The sequence below is a fragment of the Podarcis vaucheri genome (genome assembly GCF_965113315.1).
Source record: "Podarcis vaucheri genome assembly, chromosome: 4".
Taxonomy (NCBI): domain Eukaryota; kingdom Metazoa; phylum Chordata; class Lepidosauria; order Squamata; family Lacertidae; genus Podarcis; species Podarcis vaucheri.
This window is the reverse complement of record NC_138762.1, coordinates 54903964-54919429: the sequence shown is the minus strand read 5'-3', so window position 1 is coordinate 54919429 and position 15466 is coordinate 54903964. Positions and strand designations below refer to the sequence as shown.

Genomic DNA, 15466 nt, shown 5'->3' with positions numbered 1-15466 from the left:
AAACACCACGAAAACTGTATAACCCAAACGTCCTCATTCAGTTGGAATACATTTGAAAGTTCTGTGAAGGTTCCTTTGAGACGAAAGCACCCCTAATGAGCGAGAAGTCGAAGGGCAAAGGAAGCCTGTGTTGGCATTTTTGGAAAAGATCTCATTGCATTGTGACCGATACTGGTTTCAGGAAGAAACTTTATTCCAGCCACCAAGTGCTGGGGCTACAAAAATAGCAGCGACCTAACGAATGCACAAGTGTTCCAGGTAGCGGGAACTTTGAGCTCCCTCTAATATGTTCCATACATTTATATGGAAAAGCACTATGCAAATTTAAATAATAATAAAAATTACATATAATTCTGCTTCCCATGGGGAACAACACAGACATGAAACATGTTAAGAATCGTGGGGAGTTTCAAAGTATTTTCCCAATAAGTTTTCTTGCACCAGTTGTCTTCGCCTGTCTATTTTGTGATGAAAGTATAATTGGAAAACAAATGTCATCTGCAGGTTTCTCAAGTTAGTCTCCAATACAGGCATAGCAAGTAGTTGATCTAATTTCAAAGATCAATAGCAATACATGCAAATATAAGCAGACGGTTAAATCTTCCTGCTAGATCAGAGCACTATATTGATTGTACTTTAATCATTAATATTAGTAAGGGTATGAATTGTTAAATTTGTTAGATTTGAGCATTGCATCCCAAATGTAACTATTAATCAGTTTCAGGAAGGATTGAGAGAGAACTTCTGAAAGGCTTCCATACATTTATTCAATCAAAATAGGAGGTCAGGTACCATCATTAAAAATTGAAATATATGCCAAATATTTTAAAATAAATAAATGTCCTCTTCTGCACATTTGTCATAAAACATTGCTTTGTCACTGAAGCAATGTGCATTTATTTCAGAACACTTATATGCATATGTGTTGTAATAAAACCTTGAGGTTATTTACAAAAAGAATAAAACAATAAAATTCTCAGTAAAAAGGCTTAAAACAACTATTTAAAATGGTAAAAAAACAATTAAGATCAAGCAGCTATGCCATACAAAGTGCCCTTCTACACAACCACTCAGAAGTAAATTCTGCGAAGTTCAGTGGGGCTTACTCCCAGGTGCATAGTAAAGGTAAAGGGTCCAGTTGTGACCGACTCTGGGGTTGCGGCGCTCATCTCGCTTTATTGGCCGAGGGAGCCGGCGTACAGCTTCCGGGTCATGTGGCCAGCATGACTAAGCTGCTTCTGGCAAACCAGAGCAGCGCACGGAAACGCCGTTTACGTTCCTGCCAGAGTGGTACCTATTTATCTACTTGCACTTTGACGTGCTTTCGAACTGCTAGGTTGGCAGGAGCAGGAACCGAGCTACAGGAGCTCACCCCGCCACAGGGATTCGAACCACAATCTTCTGATTGGCAAGTCCTAGGCTCTGTGGTTTAACCCACAGCTCCACCCACATCCCACAGGTGCATAGTACTACAGTCTAGATAAATGGAGATTACTTCCGTGTATTGGAAAGAATCCAGTGGAAGTTCATAATGACTAAGGACTCGTCCACACTTCCACTTGTCCCATGTATAGAAAGCATGTGTCTGAGTGGTTTTCCACTTGTCCTGTGCTTTCTAGGCATGGATCCAAGTGATTTTGCCTTTGCTCCACTGCTTTTCTCTGAAAACCCTGCTCTTTCGTTCTAGATTGGAACAAATGTCAATCCAGAGAAAACCCAATTTGCTCCGATTCAGTAGTAAACAGAGGGGTTTCCCGGGGAAACCAATGCGACAAGCAGAAGTATGAATGAGCCCTACGTTCTACTGAAGAGGGATTTAGGCACATACTAGTTACACATATGAGAAACTGAGCCGTTGCACAGGTATCCCCAGGTTGAAAAGCCAAGCCCAGGAGCTATGTTTCCAGGGCTCAGCAATAGCCAAAAATCATCTTGCTCAGGGACATAGTGAGACAGGACAGTGGATAGTTGGCTGGCTTCAGCCTTCACTCCTCTTAGGCCCTGGCTTTGCACGCGCAACACTAATTGGTGTTCATTATATAGCTAACATTCAGAACATATGGAAACATGCTACTGTGAACATATGTATCTAGCTGGATCATGGTGTGAAGACTGCAATCCCAACCCAACTCTATTTGTGCCTTTAAAAGATGCAATTGGATGCGCCAGAATAAGGTTGGGAAAGCATCTTGCAATGCAAATCGCATTGAAAACAATGCTGTGTAGATAGATGCCAGCTATACAAGATGTACATCAGATTTATACCCAATCCAGCAAGTGAGATGCACATAGGAGTTTGCTTACAGGGATAGATGTTCTTACCTAGATCCTATGTATGATGGTGTTCTTGAATACAGACACAGTTTAAAGCAAATATGGATCAGAAAACATAATACTATGGGAGCATCATTTTTTTATAAATCCCAGTATGTTTCTCATAATGAATTTGAACTATTCTACACAATGCACAAATCCACTTGTAATAAAAGATTTGGAACTTCACAATTTTGATATGAGTGAACTTGTTTAACTAATACTTCATTGATAGTTTGTTCTAAAATTAAGGCTTCAATATATATAAAAATAAATCTTTAAAATAGATAGTTTGTATTTATAAGATTCTTAAAAAATATATTATAACAGAATAAATATAGTTTTGAAAGATAATGTTCACAAAGTTAACAGTTTTAAATCTGTAATGTGCAAGGTGTTTGTTGCTTCCTTGAAAGTGCCACCAACTGCCTTCAAAACACACTTTCCACGTTTTTTTCTTCCACTTAAGAGTGTACCAGAGGCGTAAAATCTGAAACTTCTTTTGGCCTAAGGATTTCTTCATGAGAACCTTGGAGCAGCTGCTTTGCATTTCTCATTTGTTCCTCAGATTCATTATCGTTTTTTGACTCCTCTGAAAGGACAATTATCTTGTCATAGGACTGTTCTTCTCCTTGTGACTGAGATGCAAGAAACTGAGAACTGTAAAAAGGCTTGCTTAAAAACTGTGAGGGGGAAAAAGAGAAGAAAGGTGAAGGAACTTGTTTTTTTCTAATCATTCCTGCTGCTTTTAAGAGACGCTTTAAACCAGGCATACAAATTTCCTATTTTCTGGTTGTCAGGAAAGACTAAAACATTAATCCAGGTGACTAACTGTCCATTACAATTCTAAGAATCTCAAAATCTCAATGCTTTTTCTTATCCTCAAGCTACAGATAGTGCCCTATAAACTATTATTTTTGAGGTGTCAGCATTATGGAAGAAATTCTTAAACTGAAGTACAGTGGGCAAATAAATGGTAGGTATTATTCATCCATATGTGGAAGAGGATCTGCAATGGAGCTCAATGGAGCCATTGGAGTACCATTCCCACTGGCCCCCAGCCGTATGCATACAGTCAAAGTGCACTGTTCAGTCATATCTGAAATGAGCAGCTTCTTTGTGCCTCACAAAGAGCAATTTGGTGAGATAATGGTACGTTTTGACACCGTAGAGAACTTCGGTGAGTGTCACCATCTGATGGGACATTCAGAAGAAAGGATTATGATATACCAATGGAGGAAAAATGACCACATTATTGCAGCTTTCCCATGATTTTTTAAAAAAATTGGGCTTAAACAAACCAAACTATAGAAGGTTGTACTTATATTTACATATCTTGGATCTCCATGGAGAATAATTGGTTAATGGATGGGTTGAGTTTTTAAATTAGATTTAGCAACAGATTCTTAAGTAAACTGTAAAGTACAAATGAACAAACCTCTATGAAATGTTGTGGTAAATAATACGAAGGTAAGAAGATGTATTTGGCCCATCGATAAACATGTAAAATCATAAAGCAGATGAAAGGTAACAAAGCCAACACTGATAGCAGGATAATAGTCAGCTGCACTGTATTTATACCTGAATGCGGGGGAGGGGGAGGGAAAGAAACTGTTAATTCCTTTTGGAGTATATCATAGAGGTACATATTCCCCAACCCCTCACTTTCCTGTTTGAAAATTTAAATACTTCATAAGACATTCCACAATAACAAAATTACAACTAATACAATATTTACATTTGTTGATAGAGGCACAGAAGAAACGAAAATGAAATTTGGTCTGTTGTAAGCTTGTCTCATTTTAGCCAGCCACTTTCAGATGTAGAGTTCTTCTGTTATATATAATAATTTTTTGTGCCTTCAAATCAAAGTCTGAAAGGCCTGACATGTTATAGGACATGGACCATGGGTAAAGTCCTTATGCACGTAAGCTTTTCATGTGCACCTGGACAAACTTAAATGCAGTTACCAAGTGTGCTGGGTGGTCCATTCAACTGCTGACAGTATGAGGACACCTGCATGTTAACATTCCACTGGCATGTGAAGGGGCATATGCATTAAGAACACAAGAGTCTAGATCAGCTCAGTGGGCATCTAGTCCTGCCACCTGTTCTCATAGTGGCGAACCAGATGCCTATGGGAAGCCTGAAAGCAGGACATGAGCCCAACAGCATTCTTCCCACTTTTGATCCCCAGCAGCTGGCATTCAGAGATATACTGCCAGACAGTGGAGAAAGAACATAGCCGCTGTGTCTAGTAGCCATTAAGTGTACAGTGGTACCCCGCAAGACGAAGGCCTCGCGAGACGAAAAACTCGCAAGACGAAAGGTTTTTTCGTTTTCGAGTTGCTTCGCAAGACAAATTTCCCTATGGGCTTGCTTCGCAAAACGAAGCTTGCCCCCGCACCCCGGACCTCTTTTGAAGCAAGGGGCGGCGGGGAGAAGATCGCTTCTCCCCGTTGCCAGCCCCGCAATCTCCGGGGACAGAGGGGAAGGCGTGTGGCGCTTCCCCTCTGTCCCCGGACGGTCTCCATAGGAATGCATTGATTGATTTTCAATGCATTCCTATGGGAAACCGTGTTTCGCAAGACGAAAAACTCGCAAGAAGAAAAAACTTGCGGAACAAATTAATTTCGTCTTGCGAGGCACCACTGTATTCAAACATGACTTGGTCAAAATCTCAGATTGGCAAGTGCTGACCCTATGGCCCAAATCAGACCTTTGTTTTTGCTTCAATAGGAAGATGCCCTAGTTCTTCCTAGTTTGGATGTGCTTCAGGAGCACAAAACTGAAGTATTAAAACCAAGATTCTTAGCTCATGCTCACTTACTTGAGTGTAAATGACATGAAATTCAGAAGGATTTATTTGTGAGTGACCGACCATGCATAGGATTAGCCTAGAAGTTTTAAATAAATCTAAGCACAAATCAGTGAGGTTTCACTTTAATTCAATCCATAAGTGGGGTGGAGAAAGAGTACAGACTTTAAAAATGTCCTTTATGAATAGGTATTCAATCCATTAAATATTACCATTGTCAGTTGTAGTGATACATAAAGCGTTACTCCAGTCCCCATTTTTATTTAATTCAACAATAGATGCTTGAGCCTGAAGGCAATATGTTGTCCCAGGATCCAGATCAGGCAATGTTTTAGAAGACTGTGTTATATTCACATATCTAACCTAGTATGAAAGTAGGAAATTGACAAATGAGAATCTTAACAGCACAATCCTATCCTCCTTTCTAGGTCCTGTCCTTTCCCTTAAATCAGAAGGTTATGCTTGGAAAGCTAGCTGGAGCCTGCTGGCTCTGACCCACTTCCTACAAAACCTCTTATTGTTTTGTGCCACAGCTTCAGGTTTCTGTACGTCAAAAAACATATGGCAAAGGATGCTGTCCCTTTTCAACCCTTCCCAGTGATGAAAGAAGAAGGTGCTAAATCCTTATCTTAGACAGGCCTGATTCTCCCATCCTACAAATCACTCATTACAAATCGCTACCAGCAGCACACTTCTGTACCAGTAATAGAATGCTAGTAGAATAGACTCCTACTGGAAAACTTACTTAGAAACTAACGTAGCCTGGTTGACCCTGTCAGTGCTATCTAATGATCAAGTTTAAGTTTTTGAGACACAGAACTCACTAAAGCTTTCCTGTACTTGTTTATGTAGCAGCATATTTAAATCACCATAACAGATTCACTCTACCTGTTCACCATCATAATCTTTCTTCCAAATTCGCATCTTGTAAGTCACAAAACCATGGCCATAAAAATGTTTTATGGAATATTTGCCACCATCTCTAGAAACAAGTGGGTCTGTGATTTGTACAATCAAGACCCCGGGTGTTGTAGCTTCAGCTTGTACAGCAGGTGGTTCAATGATTGCTAAATGAAGTGGAGGAAAACAAAAGTTAACAAATTTGTTTGTTTTTACTTTGCTCTTAGATCCATTTAAATATGCAGTACATCATATAAAAAGTTTGCTTTTTTCACATGAGAAAGCACGAGAAAGCATTTTATATAGAATGAAACACTAGGGAAGACCAAGGATGAGGGCAGGAAGTGGCACCTGAATAGTTGTGGCACCATAAGAACACTATGTTATTTTTGCTTTTGCTAAGAACAAAGGCAGGAGTATGGAATGTTTTCATTGCCTCATCTTTTCAACTTCTTTTGAGGTTACATCATCTCTGTTGAACAGATGGATGCAGGTTCAGTTTGTTAAACATGAATAAGAATGGTGCTTAATTTTGAGGGACTGATAGTTTATGCATTAATCGACTGTGCTCTACCAAAATGCCTCTAGTTATAAGCAGCTTCATTGCTATGGCTACTGAACCAAATTTCTATGTCCATGACTGAGAACAGGTTTCCTGTGGATTTTCCCAGGAAAGGTCTGGGATCATAGTCTACATATGATTTCTGAAGCTTTATGACAGAGTATAATAAGCACATCATATTTCTCATTATATCATAAATGATCTGCACTTCCTCTCAAAGCACCTCAGCTACCTCTAGTTGTTTCTTAATGGATGCCTTGCGAATCGATTACCAAGAAATAATGCCCGTAACTACTTTTTGGATTCAGAAATGAAGAAATAAAATATATACAGGCCCACTTATTCTCTGGCTCCAATAGCATTTGAATGGTTTCAGAAGTATTTATTTTGGTTATAAAAAGGTCCAAATGCGTGTCACATTTTATGCACACCAACAAGCTAACCATCATAATATTCCGAAACTGCAATTAGTAACACTAGCTTGAGAGACAGAATGTGAAAATGACTGTGGGGCCATGTCCCCACCCCAACCCTCCAGTATTTTGACAGAGCTATTTTGACTTAGCTTTCACAAGCCTTTCTCAGTGCATTGTTCAAACACAGCAGGGAAATACCCTGCTTTTCTTATTCAGAGCGTGGGTGTAGGAAGGGGACTGCCTTCAGGGTAAGATCTATAGAGAAAGTTTGCAGATAGCATACAACTGTTTAAGTGGACAAATAAATGGGATCAAAGTATAAATCCTTTGGGAACACCAATTGGGAACCTGTGGTTGTGGGCTTATAAAACTAGCTGCTGAAAGAGTACTTTGGATGAAGTAATCCAGGTAAGTCAGATAAATGGAAACTAAAATGAAAAGTGAAACTATTCCAAAGGGCACAACAAGCCAAAGAGGCCCACAGAAAGCTGTACAAGCAAAGGAGCGGAATCCTAGGAGTGTGCCAAATCAGAGCAAAGGTTGTCCATGGGAAACTCTCATAGTCTATGAAAAACACAGACATTTTACTAAGTTGAACATGGTCTTGGAACTTATGCACAGTATCCAACATAAGCTGAGTCCACTGAGCATACTTAGGTAGATATCACCCTGTGCCTTTTTCTTTGCTCTAATTGGTCTTAACTAACCCTTCACCAGGACGCGGGTGGCGCTGTGGGTTAAAGCCTCAGCGCCTAGGGCTTGCCGATCGAAAGGTCGGCGGTTCGAATCCCCGCGGCGGGGTGCGCTCCCGCTGCTCGGTCCCAGCGCCTGCCAACCTAGCAGTTCGAAAGCACCCCCGGGTGCAAGTAGATAAATAGGGACCGCTTACCAGCGGGAAGGTAAACGGCGTTCCGTGTGCTGCGCTGGCTCGCCAGATGCAGCTTTGTCACGCTGGCCACGTGACCCGGAAGTGTCTTCGGACAGCGCTGGCCCCCGGCCTATAGATGTGAGATGGGCGCACAAACCCCAGAGTCTGTCAAGACTGGCCCGTTCGGGCAGGGGTACCTTTACCTTTACCTTTAACCCTTCACCATGATGTTGTTCTAAAGAAACCATATTGTTAAGCCAGACAACACAACCTTTAAAAATAATATTCCAGTGAACTTGAATCTTCACTTACTGTCACTGAATGGTGTGAAGGTGATGTTTACCCAGTCTGATCGCTCCTCCTCAATTTCAGTTCTAACTCTTACAATGTAACTACCATGTATAGGGATACTTGAAATATTGCACTTTGTGACGTCGGTTCTTTGGCATAAATCAGTGAACCCATTTCCATATCTGTAAAAATGGAAAGAAAATCAATGTGTTATTGAGGAAAGAATAGCTCGCTCTCTCTCATTTCAGGCAACAATTCATTTTCAATTCTTACTCTTGTATAATCAATGCATCATTTGAAACATCTATCATGTGGTATCCTTGGGCAGCTCCCAGTGCCCTTACAGAGCCCAGTAGCAATGACTGCTCTGAAGGCCCTTATCTCCCCACTCCCAGGCTAGCCTCCACAGTGCTAAGTGGCCGCATCAAGCTATCCTTTAATTCCCCTTTATCCCCCTGCCCCAGCATCTCTGGGACATAGTGAGAAATTAATAGGGTGCCTAGACCTAGCCACACCACACTTTTTGAAGCGCTGCCTCTACAGCAGTCACCAGGGACCACTGATAGAGAAAGGTGCCCAACACAGGAAACTTTGGTCAAGGGCTCCACAAACCTGGAACTGACACTGGCACATTCCTTTTTCCTTCCCTTGCACCAAAGCATCTAAGACAGGGGGAGGGGTGGCCGTGGAAGTCTCCACAACTGCAAGAAGGGGGCCTCTGGGGGGGAGGGAGGGCGGGGAACTAGCTGTCGACAAAGATGATGTGCTTTGTTCTATGCCCTTCCATAGATCATATGATTGTGCCCTTAAAATAAACTAGTAAAATTATAAGCCATTTCACTCACACATACACTTTATACTGAACTGTGTAAGTCATGCTTCCTTTGTGAAAATGAGGTGGATCCCACTGGAGAAAAGTGTCGAACATAACTGAATGAAGTCTTACATTCTGAGGTTCTGGTACCATCCCATGCACTGTAAATACAAACATGATATGCTGTTTAAATGTGGCCTTGAATTTCTTTCACTGGTTGGGAAAATGTATTTAAACAATTGAGGATATAAATGTGGTTAATTCTTTCCTCCTACGCTTTTTTAAAAATACTGTTTTTATTTATTTTCATGGTACAGAAGATAAATTTTGAGAAAACAATTGTTACAACAGTAAACAACAAGTAACATGTCCTGATAAAATTACAGACTTTTATCATGCCATGTGTTAAAGTTTCGTTTGATTACTCTAAGAGATCATACCACATTTCCCCATGAGTGCTGGGTGGATTCCTTCCACAGTCTGAACATACGCTTGCCATATGTTATAAAAGGAATATGGATTGTGTTTGCCCTTTGCCACTCTCACCTGGCATGTTAGTTTCTCAGCCAATGCTATTGACCATAGTCTGTTATACCAAGAATCAATGTTTCCATCCAACATCTGGCTATCTCCATAAGAGCAGCAGTCAAAAGAAAGACTAAGAGGTGATCTTTAGAATAACCATGAGCAGACGGGATCCTAAGCCCAAGTAGTGCTAGTGCAGGGGACATTTCAATTGTTTTGTTGTATACCAAGCTTATTAATCCTCCTACTCTTAAAGCACTCATCTGGTGGGCACCAAGTTGGCAAAGGCTGTTCTAAATCATCACCATCCATTTGTCATTGTTGCTACTTCTTTATTAAGATACAACCTCAACTGTATCACCTCACCTGTTGTGTTATATTTGGTTCTGAGATTTACAGCATGATAAATTTATTCAGAAAATGAAGGTATGGAAGGAAGGTCATATTTAAATCACAGAAGGATGGAAGAAAACATAGGGATATGTAATAAGGAATACTGAAAGATGGAAGAAAGCATCATATCAAGGATGTCAGAAATACAGACTATAAAAGTAGTTAACCAGCATTACTGAATACAAAACAGAGCAGCCAGCCCTGCCATTAGGCAGAGGGAAGCAAGAATAAGCATACTTAGAAGAGACCAATGAATCGTGACGAATCAATATATGTTACAGGAAAATGGAATTTGGTTAAATATTAGGGGGGAAATTTAATTATGAAAGTGGTCTGCGAAAGGCTTCAACTGGCGGTTATCCAGAAAGGGCTGAACAAACATCTCTTTGTGAAACTTTGGCATTTTTCTTAGAGTCAAGGGCTGCATAGATGGCTGAAGTTCCTTGTACTCCCTTTTATGATTTATGAGCTGATTTCTGTCAATACTTGCTGAAACTTTTGTTTTTTAACTAGAAGGCAGAAAACAGGGGGGGGGTTAAAAATAAAATACAAGAATATATGGTAAAATATGTTGTGAAATAGTTCATTTGTAGTCTGAAAATGCATTTGATCAGCAGTGAATTTTCAGTATCAGTTTACTCAATCTTGTAAAATACCATGATTGTTCAAGTGCTATGACTCAAGAATGAATCATATTATATTACACCCATCAGTTAGTTCATGGTGCACGGCTGTCCTTCCCTGTTCTTTGTATGTTTTTCAACTTATCTTAGTTGCTACAAAACTGAAACTAGAAAATGTTCCATTATTTTCACAGTGGATAAAAATGATCTTCAAGAGGTATTTTAATGTTGATCTCATTATTTCAGCTCTCAGCTCGGATTCGTTGCCTATAACAACTGCAGGTCATTACAATATAGCAAAATAAATATATCTACTACCTTGATCTTATGAGGCAATTTCACTTTCCTCCTTATATCTTTCTGATCAGTACCATTAAGTGTGGCATAAACCAGGGCTGGAGTACCTTTTTAAAGTCTGAGGGAGTTGATCATTCCGTCTCCAGCTGTGGACAACAAGGTGCCTCTGAGAACCTTATAATCAGAGCACGATCAAAGTATCAATCCTCTTTCATTCCTTTACACAGGCATTCCATTCAGCTGACTTCACTGAGAAGAACCATGACTGGATTTGTTCTCCATCAATTTGTTTAATCACTTTGTAAACAGCATCTATCCGCCTATTATAGGAAAATTTCACAACTATCAATCAGGGTGTGTGTAGTCAAATTTTGTTATCTATGAGAAATGGATGACTGCATCAGAACTAACAACCCTAAGATTATAAAAAGAAAAGAAAGATGGCTGTGTAGCCCATAAGAAAAATTCCAAAATCCATATTAGGGCAACATCTTTATTAAGCCAGTCAAACTATCACAAGATAGTGTGCCAGTGTTCAGATTTTCTAGAACTCTTCATCCAGACTATGGCAAAGAAAGGAAATGTGGTTTCATGCAGATGCATAAAAGATGGGGACAAACCAAAAATTAACCCAATTAAAACCTGAGGTACCAAGCCCATATACTACCTGAATCTTGATTGTATAAAAGAAGTCAGTACTGTGTGCAATCTCACATGTTCTACACAACTTCTATATGACTATATTGTCCCAAATAGTGCAATGAGAAAATACGTTCTAATTACTGACGCTGCTGTTCGGTTATGAGCTGTACACCTACAGTTATATTGGTAATAAAAAAGATACTTGGTTTTAGTAACATTTCTATGAAAGTATCAATCACAGCTTTCTATTGCTTAAAGTCTTGGTGTTCTTTCACATATTTTAGTGTGTTTCCTTCTAGTTTCATCAGATAAACTGAACTATGGCTTGGATCCAGACTTGCATTAATGGTGGTATGCCACTTCGGCAAAAGGGAAGTCTATCTTACCACCTGTATTTCCATAAGAACTTAATCTGCTGAGTCAGGCCATCTAATCCACAGCATCCTGTTCCCACAGGAGCCAACCAGATGTGTGGGAAGCCTGCATGTAGTTGGACATGAGTACAACAGCACTCAGCCCACCTGTAATCCCCAGGAACTGACATTCAGAGGCATGATGAACCCAGTGCCATCCAATAATAGACGAAGCATGGGTGAGTAAGGCAATGAGGCGGCACTTTCTTGAGGAGCAGCCACCAACTGTTTTGCTTTGCTTGCTCACTGTGAATGACACCCTTGAGCTCAATCCTTCCTGCTGTGTTACCCAAAGAGAGAGGATGTGTGATCAGGAAGAAACTTCCAGTCTGAACGAATAGGTAAGGCATCAGAGGAAGTGTTGATTGCAAGTGAAAGAGGAACATTGAACAACTATGTGGAGGCAGCAGCTACTCCAGAAAAGAGGACTACTTGATCACCTGCCCTCTCTCACTGGGCAACAAGAGGATGGAGAAGAGGATCAGGCTCCTTAGGCCCAATCCGTGCCTGTTCTTGCACCACTAATATGGAGAGCGCAGGGAAGCCAGCAAAGATGAGATTTCCACAACCAACCAGCTATGCTGCACTGCTGGGGTGGGGGGTGGGGGCAAGCAACTGGGCACAGGTAGCTATTTGCACTCTCTTTAGGCAGCTCCATGCACCTCACCCTCACTGCTGATGTCCAAAGAGGATGAGTGAGAGATGGGATTGAGTAGTAACTTGTCTTGTTTGCTAACTTCCTTCCCTACCAAGCGGCACAGCTCAAAGGAGAAGAAACTGGGAGGATGAGTGTGTACTCCAGGGGGCTTCATGGCTGTGTGTGTTTCCCCTCACCTGCATCATTCTAGCTTCCAGTGCAGGTCAAAGGAAGTGAGGAGAGAGTCATATTTACTGCTTGATTGCACCAGCAACAACTGCTGGTGAACTGCTTTTTCTTCAAACGTACTGTGACAGTGTCAAACACATTTCTTTAAAATTGTGTTTAATGTAAGGCACAGTGTGACCTAAAAAACTGATTTAAGTTTCACGAAAGCTACAGCTGTTCCATCCAACTATGACAGGCACTGGAGTTTCTATAGGGTGTGTCTGGTCACTGTCTAAGCCGAGTGGGTTGATTTAGATCAATTATTTAGCTCTTTAAGGGGGGGGGAGGAGAGAGACCAATTTAAATCAGTTTCCCATTGATACGTCTTTATATGTTTCCTAAACAACGGTGCCAATCTGACTTGTAAACCATGTTAATTCACAGCTGCTTGTAAAAAAGCCAACAAAAGTTACTGACATGCAAACTACCTTGTTGAGAGCTGGCAGGGCAGGGATATAAAACTGCATTCCTATGCTGGGCATGGAAGAGGACTCCCTCCTCCAGCTGTCTATTTGGTTTATTTGCCAAGCACAAAGGAGGAACAGAGCAACCTGTCCAGCAAGTCCACTTGCCTGCATGAAATGCCTGGTCACTTATGGCAACCAACGCAAAAGTGAAAAAGATCATTATTACACTTTTGTTTCATTATTGCAACCAGATCCTATGTCTTTCACTTTGAAGGACTGGTCTGAATGAACTTAAATCATAGTTAAACTATGGTTTAAATGGGAATGCACTGCATACGTATTGGTGCACACAGCTGAAACTGCTGGTGCTTCACTCCTCTCCTGCTCCTGATGAGCTTCCAGGAAACAAGTTGCGGTCTAACTTAGCATTGCTTCCAAATCCAGGCTCATTGTTTTTTTTTTAAAAAAAACAAACGAGTCAAGAACAAACCTTGGTTATGGTTCATGGGAAAGAAACAAACCAGAACCTGAGTTCAGGTGCAACGCTATGCCAGACTATGGCTTAGTTCTCAGCAGCAGCAAGACCCACAGAAGAAGCGCCCTGTGCAAAAACACCCCTATGTGTTTCTGAGGCTCCGTGTATACACACTGTCAGCGGTGTGTATCAACATGTGTGCACAGCAGGCTACGACAACAAACCATTGCCTGGGAGCCTCCAATCTGCCTTTGATCTCATCCCCACCCACCTTTTTCTGTTTTAACAGTACAAATTCTACAAACACCTTCCATATCTCCTCAGAATCATTTCTCCTGCATGTTCCCTGTCTTACCTTAAAGGCACTTGTTAATTTATCATTAACATACCATTACACCTCCTTATACCATACTAATATACCTCTTTATACCATTACAGTGGTACCTCTGCGGATGGGATCCATTCCGGAGGTCCGGTTGGATCCCAAGGTTTCCGCAACCTGTGGATCGCTTCTGCGCATGCAAGCTCCGCAAAACCCAGAAAAATACTTCAGGGTTTGCTGCATTCGCAACCTAAAGTTTACGTAAACAGAGGGTTACATAACGTGAGGTACTAATGTATTCCATTTTATATTCTGCTTGCCCCTTCCACTTCCTAGCTATAATAATTTGTGCTGCTGTCAATAAATTTGGGGGCAAGTGCTTCATAGCCTGCGAACCTTCCACCCCATCGTAAGTAATGCTACCTCTGTACTTTCGGTCACTTTTAACCCAGTGATAACCTGTTATCTCCTTAAACACCCTTTGCCCCCCCATGTACATATTTACACCCCCACCACATGTGGACATAATTCCCAGTTTCCTGGCATCCCCTCCCATATAACATCGAATATTCCTTGTTTATTTGATTTAATTTGACCAGTGTTGAATACCTTCTCCAAACTAATTTATGATAACATACTTTCACCCATATTTTCCTCCAGCTTTGACTATCTACCCTGTCATCTCCTTTCCCCACACCCCTTTTAATTGATCTTCTTGATCCTTCTACTAATATTTTATAAATCTCACTGGTTCCCTCGCCCCCGCCTTCTGATGACTCCGGGCTTGCCATAGGTCCGGAAAATCCCCGATGGCGAAACAGCTCAAGTAGCTTAAAATCTGGGTTTGTTCCCAAACAATTTGGGTGGTTTCCTAAAAAAAACCCTCAACAACTTTGCGGCTGTGTCAGGAATTTTACTTTTCGAAATATAGCAACCCCCGATGGCTCCTGGTGGAGGGCAGCAGCCGGACACATGCGCGGGAGGCGCAGAGAAATCTCGTCCCAATTCCGAGGGAAAACAGCAGCTTCTGGCCGGCCGCTCCCAGAAGTAACCCCGGGAAGCCCTGGACGAGAGGAGGTACCCTTTCCTTTCCTTACCTGACCAGAAGAGGCAGCTGCAAATGAGGCAGGGCCAGCCTCGTGGGTCCATCTCCCACGAAGGCTCGCTTCCCGAGGGGGCAGTCTATGCCCCCCAGAACTGGCCTGGGCGGACTCCTCCGTAAGGCGCCCGCACGGCTCTCTCCGAGCGGCTCAGTCACGTCCGGGCGCCTCCTCCTCCTCCGACCTCTCCCTTCTCCTTTCTGCGCTTGGCTCCCCTCATAGCGCCCAAACCGCGTGGCCTCAGCCCAGCGCGGCCGCTTCCTCGCGCTCGCTGTCTGGAAGCAGCCCAGGTGAACCTCGCTCCCCGGACGAAACACACGGGAACTCCCGCCTCCCGACGCTGCCCTGGGAGGCGGGAGGCAGCAACGGAGCCGCGCCCTCAGCGCCCCTGGCGAGCCAACAGCGCCCAGCAAACGTCGCAG

The 15466-nt window shown here is 42.0% G+C and overlaps 1 protein-coding gene across 5 annotated transcripts; it reads right to left on the bottom strand.

The window, feature by feature from the left end:
* Nucleotides 1–742: 742 nt before the first annotated feature.
* On the bottom strand, nt 743–15466 carry LOC309531176 (interleukin-10 receptor subunit beta-like). Of its 5 annotated transcripts, none has more exons than XM_082220525.1 (7): nt 15042–15466; nt 9014–9143; nt 8190–8350; nt 6020–6198; nt 5344–5494; nt 3752–3894; nt 743–2996 (listed from the first exon to the last, which is right to left on the bottom strand). In XM_082220525.1, the coding sequence occupies exons 1-7, from the start codon at nt 15091–15093 to the stop codon at nt 2778–2780; spliced, it is 1035 nt and encodes a 344-aa protein (XP_082076651.1). In that variant the 5' UTR covers nt 15094–15466; the 3' UTR covers nt 743–2777. The 5 variants fall into 5 exon arrangements, with proteins under 5 accessions (XP_082076651.1, XP_082076652.1, XP_082076653.1 ...); XM_082220526.1 differs by having other exon boundaries at nt 9020–9143; XM_082220527.1 differs by having other exon boundaries at nt 9115–9143; nt 15042–15460.